The 16,047-nt window shown below is 39.0% G+C and overlaps 1 protein-coding gene across 1 annotated transcript; it reads left to right on the top strand.

Moving 5' to 3' along the window:
• Positions 1–920: 920 nt before the first annotated feature.
• Positions 921–12,909, top strand: LOC131891329 (uncharacterized). Its single transcript, XM_059240855.1, has 4 exons — positions 921–1,088; positions 4,977–5,194; positions 8,995–9,186; positions 11,691–12,909. The coding sequence occupies exons 1-4, from the start codon at positions 937–939 to the stop codon at positions 12,392–12,394; spliced, it is 1,266 nt and encodes a 421-aa protein (XP_059096838.1). The 5' UTR covers positions 921–936; the 3' UTR covers positions 12,395–12,909.
• Positions 12,910–16,047: the final 3,138 nt, after the last annotated feature.

Genomic DNA, 16,047 nt, shown 5'->3' with positions numbered 1-16,047 from the left:
AAGGCACAATGAACCAGGAATTGAACACATGAAAATTGAACCAAAAAGCATGGAGCTTTGTGACACTCAGTAACTGAGTGATTGATGAACGGACAATGCAACACGACTGGTAATTTACCAACACACTCTGAATGCTAGTACCTGATTCACAACCCTACATTCAATTAACTTTCAAAAAGGGTGTCCAGAGATTACTGTAGTTTGACAATTTATCAGACACCAGGGAATGATAATTTTAAGTTATGATGGTAGATTCAGGAAAAAAAGGTAAAAGGTAAAAATACATGGCTTATGTGGGAAATAGTTCCAACATTCAAGTCAAGGCAAAAAGAAGGGAAAATCAATTCTCAAATTTTCAACTTGTTTTTCAAGTTTGAAAATCTTGCAGAAAGACTCCCGGATTATGCCAGAAAACATGCTGGATTAGAAAAATTTGCCAATTGTGTTTTTTCATTTCAAAGGGGGTTTCAAATATGCCAGGTATACAGCTTTTTGGCATGCAAATGTGCCATCTGGCAGCACTGTTCCCTACTGTTGTCAGACATTAGGGAGGGGGGACAGATCGTTCAGCAACGTTGCTCGATTGGAAGACCATGCTGAAGAACGCAACAATCTTGGCCTTCCTCTTTTCAGGATGCCACCTCCCCCTGAGGACCCTGTCAGGAAACGGTCCCTTTGAACGATAGATGGCGATACCTTCGTAACCTGATGACACCAACATGATAGCCCTCATTTGAATTTTCGTCCTGTTTGGTCCCTAGGTTTATTCGTTTGAATAAGTTTTGCTCCTTGAGGGAAATGGGCAGGGTTGGGAAAGATAGACTTGTGAGTAAAATGAAAAAAACATGCCATGCAAAGTTAATGGGTATCTTGTCCGTATGAGAAAGTCAGAGAGTACTTTGGCAAAGATTTCAGTCTCTTTAGAAGTGTTGAATCATGTGGAGGGTGGCAAGAGAACTCTGCGTTCCCACCGTGTTCATCTTGTCCCTATGGATAAATATTTCTCATACGAAGACTTTTACTAGTTTCGGGGTCCGTTTTCCGGACTCATGCAAAGGATTTGTTCCTATGGAGGATACAAACACTAAGTAAGAGGAATTTGTCACTTGATATGGTATTGTTCAGAGTGAGTCGAACAAAAAAAAAATGTACATTTTGTTTGGGAGTCACAAGGGATTACGTTCTTTGCAGCGGTTAGAAAAGCCAGTGAAAACCCAAACCCCAACAAACTGCTGAAATGTTGTGGCTGAGGATTTAATCCTTCATCTGATCATGCTGCACATTGGAAAATGAAAAGGTCTAATGCAAGGCACAACAAGTTAGAAACGAAGCAGATAAGGACTCAACTGCAGTAAAAGGGCAAAAAATGCCCCAAAACGTAAAAAATAGTCAGAAAAAAAGTAGAAAAACAGTCCCAAAAAATGAAAAGGTGGCTAAAAGATTGGAAATATGGCTCAAAAAGGCGTGTCGCATAATCATCGCGTTGCTCTGGTACTAATTAATAAACAGCGTTGACTGGAAGCATGAACCTTCAATGAGGGACTCGACAAAAGGGTCTCTAAGACATTGTTTGCTGAATTCCGTGAATTAACTATATTGACCATAATACATGGCGCAATCGGACTTACCAATGACTGCAAATTCATGGTAAAAATAACAAGCTTCCAGGAAAGAGAGTGTTGGATTAAGCATGTCGATCACAAGGAGCCGAATCGATGGATCCCAAGGAGATCAGAGTCCAGTCGACTCACCTCTGGTTGGGAATTCCGTGTCCCAGGTCCGTAAGGAACTGAGGAAGGAGCTCCGCGTGGAGCTGGAGCGTTGGCGTTGAAGCAACAAGCTACCCACATGGAAGAACTCAAGGCACTTCTAGGGCCATCACCTCAAGCCAATGCTCCACCGCGAGGAACCCCACCAATGGATGATTCCGCCCAGGAAAAAGTTGTAAAGGCTATCCAGTCCAACAACGCATCAGACCGATCTGCAAAAAACCTCAGGTGGTATGAAGAGAAGGGAAAAAGAACAAGTGGTTCCAGATTGTTCGTGTCGTGCATTTCGGTTTGGGGCCATTTCTCAGTAGCCCCAAGATGCCAATTACCAAACGTGCCGTTGATGGCAAAAGTATTGGCTCGACATTGCAAGAACTCAGCGTTTGTCGGTATTCCCAAAGGACGTGCAGGTGTACTCCCTCGTGACTATCATTGGGCCCCATGCCACATCAAATCGCAGAAACTCATCACAATATTGATTTGGATAACCCTCGTACGACTGTGGAGTCTGATGAATTACTTCAGGGCCCATCGCAATATGGCGGTGGACGTGGTTGCATTTCGAACCCGGAAAGGACAGATTTAATCACTTCCGGTTTGCCTTGGGGGGCTCAGCAAATGACGCAGATTTGTGCGCTCACTGGCGAGAAGACCAAGTGGTCACCCAAATTACGATTGGAGTAGGGAATGAGAGCATAAGGAATGAGCGCTAAGGGGAAAGGGTTTTTCCTTCGCTGTGTTGAGCCAACAAGGTTTTGCAAAGAAACAAGAATCGTTATCTCGTCAGCATGTGAACCAGGTAAAGAAAGAAGATGGACGAGGGCGGTCTAATTCCCGATTCAGAAAAGATAATGGAAGGCAAAGTTGCCACTTCGTCCAGCCACCAAAAGCAATCGGGCCCAGCCAAAGAGACAACATGCAACAAGTGCAACAAGGTTGGTCAGTATGGCCAAGTTTGCCGGTTTCAGAAATTGGTTCAGACCAATCAGGTGGAGTCCACAACCTCTGTCTCGACGGCGTTTGTAGGCAATATATCAAAGCAGGGAGCAACCTGTTCTTCGAAGAAGATTAGCGTGGTCATTGCGGACTCAAGAACAGGAGCGACACTTTGAGATCTGCACAACGCCCTCTCAGATAGTGGATCAGGCGCAAACCTCATGGGTCTCTAGGATCTGGCCAGACTCGGGATTCAAAGGACAGAGTTGGGCAGAACCGACGATGTGCTACAAGGAGCAAATGGGTTGCTAATCAATTGGGACATTGAAGTAGCAGCTGTATGATGATGTCAGCACAAATATTGGGAGGTTACTGGGCACTTTTCTAAACAGAAGAGGTGATACTAATCGCTGTGTTGGACAAAAAAAAATTTAAAAGATTTCAAAAAGTCTTTTGTAAAAATAGAAACTTTCAGTGCGAGAAAGATAAGTCAGATAATTGCTTTTTTCGGCTAAAAAGTATTTTTAAGCATGTTCATGAGTAAAACTGATAACTTATAAAATTGCAATCGTACGTATACCATTCCTTTCATGGATAAAATAACTGAAATCCTAAATTAATTCCATAAGAAAGAACTGTTTAGCCTCAAAAGTACGGGTGACCTATCAAAATTTGATGGTGACGTCATCTTCCTTTCCTGCATCAATTTCCCTATAACTTGGGTAAAGTTGCGGTTGACGTGGGCGTAGTGTACAGGTGGGCCCGCACCGAATTCATCATAACGGACGAGAACCAAGGAACCATTCTCAACATGCACCTGTGCACTGAACTGGGAATCCTACATCTTGAGTTCCCATGCCAGTTTTCGGCGTTTGACCGTTGGTGAGAAAATGTTGCGAGAATCTAATTGAGGGGTTTGGGGATGTATTTGATGATGAAAAGCATCTGAAGACGATGGCAGGCCCACCATTGAAAATTGAGCTAATTAGACGGTGCCAAACCTTGTTATGTGAGAGGTCCACGACCCATCGCGTTTTCATTCAGGGAAAGGGCCAAGGCAAAACTCGAGTCCTCGGAGATAAGAGACGTGATCAGGAAAGTGACAGAGCCCACAGATTGGTGACAAAGCTTGATGGTAGCTCCAAAGGCCAACTCACAAGACGCGACAAGTTGTGTGTCGATCTATGGCACTTAAACAAATACGTGAAAAGACCCCATCATCCTGGGCGGACATCCAAAGACATCCCAGGGTATCCCACCATCAGCCAAGATCTTTTCAACCTTTGATGCCTCAATGGGATATTTCCAGGTTGCCCTGGAGGACGTGAGTCAGCCATTTACTATATTTGTCACGCCCTGGGAACGGCACATGTTCCTGCGAGCACTGATGGGCTGAGTTGCGCTGGGGACGAGTACAACAGAAGAGGTGACTTCGCAATGGCGGGCGGTGAAGGCGTTGTGAAGATGGTAGATGAATGTCTCATCTATTCCGAATCAATGGAGGAACACCTCGCCCAAGTTTGGAGAGATGTCGCAGAACTAGCATGCATAACTCTAAATTCTAAGAGAACAAAGTTGGCCCCAGATGAGGTAAAATTTGCTGGCTATCTATGTCGTGGCACAATCGGGGATCAAGGCAGTAAAATTAGAAGCAATCAGAGATTTTCGAACTCCTAGAAGCATCACCGATCTGAGATCGTTTTTGGGCCTTCCAAGGAGCTTGCGAAAACCATGGGTTCACGGACTTCACATAGATAGAAGACCACGCTTGCGCCTTGGAGGAAACAAAGTCCGGTCTGCTCTCCTTCCCCATCCTAGCCACGTTTGATCCTAAAAGGCCCACTCAGCTTCAAACAGACGCGTCGAAGAAGAATGGATTGGGCTAGGTTTTACCACAACAGGGCAAATTTCATTAATTCCATTAGATGATAGCCAAGCTCCAATTGACTCAAAATCAAATGAGAGCTAAGGTCCAATGGTGAAAGTGAGAGCAAAAGCAAAATTATTCATGTGCAATCTTCGCCAATGTTTGCCCTTAGTAGAAGGCCATCTAGTGATCAAATGTTCAGAACACGGTTTACGACCGCGATTACACTGATAATGACATTTTATAAAGCCTGCCTGGCATTCTTTGTAGCTTATTGGATCCATCAGGTTAAGTCCTACATGTTGCTTTATTAACGTTGGTCCACGGGTGGAGAAATATGCTACTTGCTCCTTGCCATTCGGTTGCCAATAAGTACTAAAGGAAATTCGTGCTTATAATTTCAGCTGCATTTTCTGCTCTACCATGTGTCTCATTCAGTTTCAAAAGAAGGACACTCTTCAATCGGAAAACCAAGGAGTCATGATCCACAGTTCAGGCACGCAATGCATGCAGATCAAAATTGAGAATGGTCAAGTTACTTGCCTTGATTCTGATTTTCTGAGTGAAGAGACAATGATCATTGTGAACAGAGACCTCATGACATCCATGACTCTAAAAAAAGGTAAAAGTCAAATCATGTTATTAAAATTGATTATTACAGCATGGAAAAAGTGCATCAGAAGTCTAATATTTATCAACCTTCAAAAAACGTACTACCTAATTTGGCACAAAAAGACTCTGGATGGATGATTAAGCAATGTTTAAGATATTTGATATATCTTGTTCACATCTTCAGTTTCATTTAAAATAAAGCATTCAGAGGGGAATAACCATCATAATTTTCAAGAACTAATTCAAAACCTTATGACGCGAGGAAAATAGATGAATTTATAAACGACTTTGTGTTCTTTAAAACTAGATCAAACTTTACAAAATCTAAGGAATGATATTAAGTTAATTACATAATTTAGATTAAGTTTTCACGAATCCATAGTTTTAAAAAAGTGTTTGTAAGTTATAATGATTGGTTTGTAAATCTATAGCCCATAAAGGAGGTAAAAAAAATATTACATTGACTAATTATTAGTTGAAAAAAAGCATCTTTAGATCAATTTACAAACCAAACTGTTTGTCATAAAACTAGATTAATGTTACATGAACATGAATAATAGCATTGACTGAACTACATTAATAACATCAAGTCTTTGTGAAAATATGGTTTGTTCACATATTGGCCATAAATTCAGCAAGTTGAATAAGACAACAAAAATAAATGTTTTTTTTCTTCAATTTATTACTCAGTTTGTTTGAAGTTTCTGTAACCTTTTTCACTAATACATATGATTATTTAGGAACTTATTTTGACAATAAAACAGATGAATTCTACAACGCAAGATCAAACTGATGCTACAATAAGCAATGGAGCGTTCCTTGTCATTTTCTCATGATAGTGAAGTACTAGACAGGGACCAGACATTTCAATGCATAATTGCAATTTTAGGCTTGTAAAGACGTTACAAAAGACCCTCGTTTTTCAACAAAACTAAAAAGCTTATATTGTTTTCGTGCGTGGTTCAAGCTGGTTTATAGACAAGTCATACTATCACTATCAAAAAGTAATGAACACATTTGACAGGCTTAACACCACCTCCAAAGACATAATCTATTTGTAGATTATGATTTGTAGATAATGTAGATTTAGATTACAAAAACCCTGAGGTGAGCATTGCTAATAAAACATGAATTTGTTGCTAGATAATCATTTTTTTTGTTTGTTACGTAGTTGTAGATTTGGCTTGAAGATGTAAAGCACTATAAGTCAAAGTAACAAATGCCTTGACATTAAAGCAAACTGGATTATGGTTAGCATATTAAAAGTACATGACACCTTCATTATTCCGAAAATGAAAAATGACACTCACTTTTCCACTTATTTTATGTGAAATAAAGCAGTTGTTGATTAACAATGTATAATTCAACGCTTGCTTCACTAGCGCCTATTGAAGTTCAATTAATTAATTGAAGTTCAATTGATTAATAAAGTGAGGTTTATTTTGGACCTTTTTTTAAGAAAAAGCCGTGTAACAGCTCGCACACACTATCATATCAAATTTGAAATTTATTGATTTTTTCCTATGTAGAAAAACGTTCAAAAGCGAATGATAGAAGTATTTAAAAATATACATTCAAGAATATGACCCTTGATGAATAAGTAGGACTATTAGAAATGTATTTTAAATACATTTTGCATAGAATTGCCTGGTTGCTTTGGTAGTCACTTACAGTTGAAGGAATGATCTACAGAAGGTCACATTTACACGTCAAATAATCTAATTTAGGTACAGAAAATGGCATATAATGTAAATAAATGTTCAAAATCAAACAATTTCCAAACTGAACTGCATTGTTCTTTTCTTGCTAGCAACAATTGTTCTTGAGAAAAATAATGAGATAGCGAAAGTCTTTTTGTACACATAGTTCACAGCCAATCTCGTTCTGACTCGCAGAGCTAGCATTTGTCATGGTTTACATTTTAAGGGGGGAGTAACATCCCTTAAAGGGATCGTTCAATACCTTAAAGCTCCCTCCAAACCCCACTTTAGTTAGCGCTCCTTTGAGTGCAAATAAACTCACCTCAGACGCCGACCACATTTATCCAAAATTCGACTTTTTGTGAAATTGCCGTCTTTTTGTACACCTCAAATTTTGAAACTTAAGACGAAATATGTTGCAGTTTTCAAACCCTCTCAAAATAGGTTTTGGGGAGTTTAGAAAAATGATGACCTTGTTATTGAAACTTTTCCTTTTGATCGGGACAAGTTAACTAAAGAGGTTCCAATGTTTGACTCTGTCTTTCTAATAGCAGTCACAACTTGTTTGTACCCTCTTCTTTTCTTTTAAAGGACGTAAGGCAAGAAAGAACTGCAAAGACAATTCCCACAATTCAGAGGAATATTATGGTATTCATCTGGATGAAAAATATTCTGACTACACTTTCTAGTACCTTACCCAAGCGTGAGCTCCAGACCTGGAAGAAAGCTCTAGGCTTGAAAAAAGTTGCCCTTTTTCAGAAAAAAATTAGTTGAGAAATATGCGAAAAAAGTAAGATGAAGGAAGAAAAGGTTGTGAAAATGGGAAAAGAATTGTTTCAATGAGAAAAAGGTCGTTTTTAGCCCCATTTAAACTCTTTCATGCAATCATCATTTTTTTACGAAATAGAATTAAGAAAAGCAGTTTCAAAAGTTTTAGGTGACTAACTTTAGGAACATCACTTTCCTTTACATCTTTTATCACTATTTAATGAAAAAGATGATGAGTAAATTTGCTGGTATGTTACAATTATACAATATAGAGCTCTCTATTTATTCTTATTTGAATGTCAAAAGTGTAATTGATTTCAACCTCGTAGGATTTAAAGGGACTCTCAGAAAGGTGGTTGATGTATTAATGGCGTTGGAATAGATCAGCAATGAGTAGTTCAGCGAAAGAGGGGGAGAGGATAATGAAAAGGGCCATTATACCAGGGATTATATTGCCTGCAGCGGTTAGAAAAAAATGTGAAAATTAGTTAGACAGATGTCGAAAAAATCGAAAAAGTGGAAAAATGGCTTAAAAAATTATAAAATTAGAAATGTCTCAAAAACATTTTTTGGATAAAATTACAAAAAAGATTTTTTTGCGGATTTAACTTAATTTTCGAGGTCTAGAGATTTGTTTGGAACCTTTGGCCGATTCTTCGGAATTGACTCCCATTCAGATTGGTCGAATTGGATCACGTAAGATGATATATTCGAGACGTATCCGCTTCACCGCTTAACCTCTTGACCCCTTCTTTGAACCAACTAAATTCTGCGGCTGTTAAATTATCAACTCAGATTGGTTGAAGCATGAGGCTAACCGGTCCATTGGTCATGCGGACAAGCCGTAGAGTAAGTGTTTTAGGCCAACTTCGTACATCTCTGAATTTATCGTCTCTAACCTAGATTAGTTATTCACACTTTATTACCCCTTTCTGACATTTTCACAATCAAATGGCAAAGTTGGTCGGAGGTCCTGAAAAGTGCATTTTTACTTCTGATGGTCAGAATGGCGTGAATTGCTTTTAAAATATAGCTTTTGACCCTGGTCTAACTTTTATCAAACAATTTGTACGACACCTGTCCAATGATCAATTTGGTTTCATAAATGTTTCATATTGCAAATCCATTGGGAAAAATAGTGTTGTGCCAAACGAAGTAAAGTGAAGCTTCCTGGTGCTAAAGTCAATGTGTTATTAGTCAATTCAAGCTTCCAATACGATTGGTAAGTTAACTTGACTTCATCACTTAGTTAATTCGATAATATAATGGACGGTCAATTATATAAGGCAAAGTAAGTCATGACAACGTGTTACTATAGTCTGTTTTCACATTTCTCTTTTAGAACCTTACACCCCCATGCTTTTGGGAGGCGTGCTGAAACTTGCTCCAGTTAGTGATCCCCAAGACTCATTACCCACATTTTTTGTTCCCGACGCCCCATTCGCAATTGGCTTAAGCAATCACCTGGCGATAATTAACCGTGGATTAATGGTATGTGGGACGTCTCTTGGATTATGCTTCCATTGGGCTTTCCGTAAGTAGCTTTCTTTTTCTTAGGATGAGCCTCAAAAGGGCTTCTTTTTCACTGAAGTTTGGTGTTATGAAATTGCGAAAGTCAACACTTTTCTGTGGTGGTCGATATGTAATTCTGTGCGCCTACTTTTCCTCTTTTTAACATTTTACCGTCTCTCGTTCCCCTAAAATTCATTCGATTTATCGACTTGGAAACCATCTGAGTCTGGCTTAGTGTTCTTGGGGTTCTAACCATTTGAAATGTGGAATGTGTTGAAGTGTGACCACCCATACCTAATCAATACAAAGAAAAAATAAGGTTAGGTGGGTCCGTTGTCAGGTCTTCGTCCAGTATAAGACCTCAATCAATGTATCCTCTCTTTCGAACGAATTTGTTGATGATTCCATGCTTAAATCTACATATTCTTTTCCTTATAAACCTTGACCTTGAGTTGACAAAGCAATGTAATTTGCTCGTTCATGCCTTGCTGTATTATCCAAGGGCTTACTGTATATTTTGCAAATAAATTTCAAGAAAAACGCAGTCCGGCACCCTGGTTTCGGGAAATTTGGTGAGGGATAATTCAGATCAGGACCTTGATTTAAGCCGGATTCTTGGATGATCAGCTTACCAATCTCGTCTCACCAGTGAGACAACTTCCACAATGGTTGAAAAGCCTTTTTGATGGTTGACAGAAATATACAAACAAATTCTGCTAATTTTTAGGCATATGGTCGTTAAATCTGAGCCAGAATGCGATAATTCAATCACAGTTGCTCCTTGTAATTTTACGAGGTAAAAACTGGAAAAAAACATTTGGTAAGGGTTTTAGATCACCGTTATGAGACGGGTGAATGAGAGGAGAGGAGACGGCCGTATCCAAGAATCCAGCTCTGGACAAACATCACAGCCAACTGGCACAGTGATACAATTGAATTTTCAATAATCGACAGTAGTTGTGCTACAAAACTCAAATATGTCATTTTTGGTTCAGTTTAGCCACCACCTAACATATTGACTTTGGCTTAAGATGAGAAGACTGTTCGCTTCATCTAGCTAGCAATTTGAAATCAATGACAAATTAAAGGTATGCACATTATGGATTGACAGAGTTTGCTGTCTATAGTTTTGCTCCATAGAACGACGTCTGCTGTTTGTTTTCCCTTCACTTCCTAAGGAAAATACCAACTCCATAAACAGGGTGAACGTGCTGGAATAAAAAACACCTCAGAGTGATATTTTTGTACCTAAAACTATATCCATGATCGATTGATATTTTTTAAAGATATATTTTGTCTTTTTTTCAAATCAAGTGAAAAATTTAAACCATTGAAAACAGGAAGGTATGACGCTTGATAACAACCGTAGTTTTCTTAAAAATTTATACATGGTGTATTATTCTCTAAACATCCAAATAGAATTATTTGGTCAGTCTGAGCTCTGTCAAGCAAGTCTTCCTTGTCCTGTTTTCGTTGAAATTTGGCGTTCATGGCTTATTGCTTTTGGTCGTGTCATGTAACCTTCAATAAACAACTTCCCATGAAAATGGGATGATCCTTTCCTTTCATGTTAACTATAAATGGGCAGAAATACCTAAATATGCTAATTCACAGCCTAAATCCAAGATGCGGTTGTAGTGGAAACTCGTTCACATCTTTCGCAATGCTTATCCTGACTTTCCATTAAAAGTAGGCACTATTTACAGAAACACAGAGTATTGCACTCCTTCAAGGCATCTAGGACTCTACGGACTCTACGGGAACAGTTTATGGTACATGGCGGTTGTAGAATCATTTTATTGACAAGGCAATATTATAAGGAGACTTATTTCGCCAACACAGGGTCAATATGGAATGATTTTAAATGTTTTGGTGATTCCATTACATTCCTGCCGTCAGCTGCAAAAGCGTGTCGTGGGCCATTTGAGCATCCTTAGACGGCTGAGTCTAGTTTTGGCCATTACTTGTTTTTATTTTCTTTTTAACACTACCATGGCCTCAATCAAGAATGTTATATTTTCTCATCCAAAACCCTAGTCACACATATCAATCAAAAATTCATTACTTGCCCGCCAGTCAAATCTCTTTATATCAAGTTTCACGTTGTTACATTAATTGACTTGATCGTCTGTGACGATCTTTTTAAGCACTTAAAGCGCAGTTTTTTAAGGCTAATTATTTGATATCATTCTAAAAATATGCACCTAGGCGCCTACGTTTTGACTCAAAACCATAACATTAATAATTTCGGCCATGTTAGTGCAAAAAGCAAAATAAAAATAACGGCCCAAACTAGTCCCAGCAGTCCAAGACCGACCATACGTCCCGAGACACGCTTTTTGTCGCTGGAGGAAAAACGATAATGGAATCACCCAAAATTCAAAGTCATTTCTTGTTGACCTTGTGTTGGCGAAATAGTTCAGCTTGTATTGTCTTGCCAATAAAAGGATTTTACAACCATGATTGTTGATGATATTTTTTCTTCAAGAGACATCAGTGTTTATCACATGAACTATTATATTTCAGGAGAAAAGACGTGGAAAGGATTCCCAGGTCCGAAAGAACAACATTTCACGGGCGCCATGGGTTTTCTAGAAGGTCAGCCAATCATCGTTGGAGGTCGAAAGGCCGATGGAACAACAACGGATAAGTCAGAACTTTTTGACCCTCTAACTTATTTGTGGACTGATGGGCCCAAGTTGTCTCTGCCTCGACGTTTGATGAGCCTGGTTCAAGTCAACTTCACCACCATTATTGTGGTGGGGGGATTCGGTAATCAAATAGAAAGCAATACGGATCTGCTGTCGGCTGGAGATACTCGATGGACCAAACTGGAGGATAGGCCGGAACCTGTTTATAAATCATGTTGCGGGGTGGTCGTTTTAGGCGATGGTAGAAGAGGGGCTTTATCCATTGGAGGGGATGCTGGCGGGCTCTCTTCAAAGACATTTTTTTTGGACTTTGGATCAATGACTTGGTCGTACTTGGCATCTTTCAATTTACCATTGCCTTCATACGGTGGCTCTCTTTTTCAAACGGACGCGGAAATTCACTTTATGCCTTTATGTGAAATCGATTTTCAAACTGAAGTGTTAAAACTTTATGTGAGGAGAACCGATGGGCTGAATGAATCTTGGGAACTGAGGCCTTATCCTTACGGAGAGTTCACAGTTATAACTCTTGCGAACCCACTGACCCCATTAATTTATGTAATGCCCAACAATGACTAGAGACAAGAAACCATTTTGTTTTGGCGTTGAGGGAAATTCCAGACGTTTGTCAAGACTAGTCTATCTTGAAGTAGTGACTTTTTATCTTAAGTCACATGCTCAATGTTGTACAGTTTTGAATGCGAATTGTTGTCTGAGAACAAGTTCACCCAACAAGAAGAATATCTGTTGTGCACAAAACTAGTTTTGACAAACGTCTGGAATTTACACTCAACGCCAAAACAAAGTGTATTTCCTGTTCCTTGTAATGACACTCTCTGATTGTTAGATATAATTTCTGAACCGTCAAACTTTTTTTCATCAAGCCTAATCGCTTACACTTCCGCTTCCTTGTTTAAGCGCAACTAGAAGGTTGTTGATTCATGAAAAGTTGCTTTCTTTCGCATCATTTTCACTCTCTTCTAAGCCATATGAAAACCAAACACTTTTGTTGGAAGCGTTGTTCAGTGCCTTTTTTCTTTTATGCCCAAAAGATCCAAAATCGTAAAAGAAATAAATAGTTCCTATGTGTGCTACTTGCTGCTTTTTGACTTGTTAACTCTGGTTTGCTTGATATTTTTGCAAAATGCTAGACAGAACCTCGTCGACGTCAGCTCCGATGCTTCTTGCCTCATTTGTTAGGGTCATACATTTGCCCATCCCTCTTCACTTGTTGATGGAAATTGCCAAAAAGACTCTGTTTTTAGTTGGAACTACCAAAAACTGGCACTGATTGCGATAGCAACCATTGCAATTGTCAAGTTTATATTATCACAGTGCCCGAAAGCTATTTCCATCTGTTTAAAAAAGGGAATCTTTTTGGTAAACTTGCCTTTAAGTTATAGCTATGTGGAAGTGTGACAAAAGGTGGGAGTTTGTCAAGGCAATGAATACAATTTAATTTTGAAATTCAAAAAACTCAATATCGTTCAAGTCAATTTTACTCTACAGGGTGGCTAGAAAAAACGGTCCCACAGAAAGTAACCATTGTTTGGTACATTCTCCTCAAATTTATTCAAAAGGCAATTTGATACAAAACATTACCGTGTTTATAATAACATAAAAGAAAATTCATTCAAAAACTGATCCTTTTGCCCTTATTACTTTGGATAATCTGTCACGGACTGATGCGCAGCTGGCACAGACGACATCCTCCGGGATTTTGCTCCAAGCTTGATCATTTGCCATCACGATGTCATTTTTATTTCTTTTTGTATGAGCATTGGCGTCCTTCTCGACCATTCCCTACAAGGTAAAGTCCAGGGGATTCAGATCTGGTGAAGAAGGAGGCCACATTTCCTTGGTCCAAAAGTGTGGCAAAGTTTCTTTGCAGAAAGATTGAACTCTGTTGGCTCTATGGATGGTGCAGAATCTTGCGTAAAGCAAACCTCTTGGTCAGGGAATGCTGATTGTAGCCAGGGGATCACCTCATTCTTCAGGAAGTTCAAATAGACGTGCTGATTAATTTTGACGCCATCTGGAATCCGAAAACTCAGTGATTTTTTGCCGTTGCTGGCGACGGCAGCCCAAATCATAACGGAATCCGGCTTTTGAGACCAGCTAATATATTTGATCGCTGGATCTTCTTTGAAAATGTCTTTGCTTAGCATACGGTCATTATAGTGATTGAACTTTCTTGGGACCATTTTTTGTAGCCACCCTGTACGTGGATCTTCATACACCCCTCTTGTTTGAGTCAAAACCGAGACTTTGAAGCCTACAGTCTCATTCGTATTGACCTGAAGTCCATCATTAAGATCTGGTGGATGGGTTGCCATCGAGGTCGTCTAACAACTTGCTCATTACAAACAACACCATAGTGGGCGGAAACTGGAACGGGTGAATAAATAATAACTGCTAAGAAACTCATAAAAAAACTATCCTTAGTTATGAGTGGCGGAATAAATGATCCTAATCCTATGCATTTTAGCTCCAACATGTCCCAGTTATATATGAATTCAAATGCCACCACCAGATCATCCATACAGTGGAACCCGCTTGTATCGTCTCCGCTTATAACGTCATTTGGCGTACATCGCCGTTTTCTCTAAGTTCCGATTTATTCGTACATTTTTATATGAATTGATTCCACTTATAGCGTCGCCTCACTCCGGATATACCGTTATTTTGAGGCAAACTTTTATGCTCTTGTTTTGCTGTAAAAATCTTCCATTTTTGATTACACATCACAGCTAAATTAGATTGTTACTTGAACTATTGAAAAAGATTCACTGGTCTGGTCAATTCGATCTTGAAAACAAGAATACAACACCGACGAAAACTGATCACCCTGCCTGCTCATTTGACTGCCAATCAAGCCGAATTCAGCTTTGTCCGGAGTTTCAATGTTCCTCCCAAATAAAACAGTCTTTCAGTTAAAGCAAGTAAGCTATTCTAAAAACCAAAGATGATCCTCCAAAAATGATGTTGTGGACAGCTCAGTAACCTCATACATCCCAAGAAATTGACGCTTCAATGTCATTGTTTAGAAGAGGCTCTCTCAAACGGGGAAAAAAACTGCAGTTCAGATATTGAAGCGAAGTATCCTTGATAGTTTCTCTGGAAATCAAAATAAAGTTTCAAGAACTGCAGCCACTTTTGAGTTATATATTATTCAAAAACTCGCATTTTAAGATTTATTTTTGTATTTGACGTCGTAATGCTCCAACTAGAGAAAATTCGGATAGACCGTCAATCTGGATGTATCGTCAATTTGGCTCAGTCCCGAGAGCGACGATACAAGCGGGTTCCATTGTATATTTTCACATTCATGAAAATAAATGAGAAAAAATCCAATTGATTGATTTTATTGATTCTAAAAGTGCACATAATTCTATGTTTTTGAAGATCTATTTACCATTTCGAGACCCTGAATGTAGAGGCGCGCGAGGTTTGGTAAATTTTCCACTTCGCCAAGTAAAGAACTAAAGTAGAAGTAAAGAGTTCCCTAAAGCATTTCAAAAGCATCCATAAGCTTTGTCCCAACCCTTGTTTTAGGGTCATTTCTAGTCACCGTAGAAGCTTAATGTGCGTTTTCAGAGAAACCTTCAAACCCTCGAGAATCCAGGCTAGTTCGAACAATGAATTCCACTTCTTTTCTTTCCCGGGCTCTTTCATTGTTTAATTCGCTGTCCTCTAACATTCGTAAGGAATATGTAGGCCTTGTTGATCCGGTAGCATCTTTTAAGTCAGACTTGGGCAAATTTTTAGATAGCATTCCAGATCAACCCTACATTCAAAAAAGCCCGTGAAAAACCAAACAAAAAAAGAAGAAAAATAACTTGCTTGTTTGCAAATGTTTGATCCATATTTGAATACGTTCAGTGTTGCTAAATTGTTCAATAAATCTTGCAACCATGTTTGAATGAGCCAAATGAAAGTGTCAAGAATCGAATATCAATATACTGCTAAGTATCCAAAAATATGATTTGATCGAATTTCTAATAGCCACTTGACCCCACATTTGTAACTGGTCATGTGAAAAAAATTGGCGGAAGAAAAGCCTCAATTTTCACGCAAACTCTTTTTTTCTTCGTTGGCGCTCTAGTCTTTTTTTAAATGAGGAGTAGTTAAGGAACAACGTTTATCCAAACTATCAGCGGGATAGTGTAAAACGTATAAACCCTATAAACCAGTTCGGCTAATCAATACACTTGTCAATGTCAGCATTATGC

The sequence above is a fragment of the Tigriopus californicus genome, chromosome 12, assembly GCF_007210705.1.
Source record: "Tigriopus californicus strain San Diego chromosome 12, Tcal_SD_v2.1, whole genome shotgun sequence".
NCBI classification, from domain to species: domain Eukaryota; kingdom Metazoa; phylum Arthropoda; class Copepoda; order Harpacticoida; family Harpacticidae; genus Tigriopus; species Tigriopus californicus.
The sequence above is the reverse complement of the archived record's forward strand: the minus strand, read 5'-3'. Positions and strand labels throughout refer to the sequence as shown.

Coding starts and splice junctions, on each gene's coding strand:
- LOC131891329 (XM_059240855.1), top strand. CDS start 937: ATGTGGAGGGTGGCAAGAGAACTCTGCGTTCCCACCGTGTTCATCTTG. Junction 5,195..8,994: donor ATCCATGACTCTAAAAAAAG/GTAAAAGTCAAA, acceptor TTTCTCTTTTAG/AACCTTACACCCCCATGCTT. Junction 9,187..11,690: donor ATGCTTCCATTGGGCTTTCC/GTAAGTAGCTTT, acceptor ATTATATTTCAG/GAGAAAAGACGTGGAAAGGA.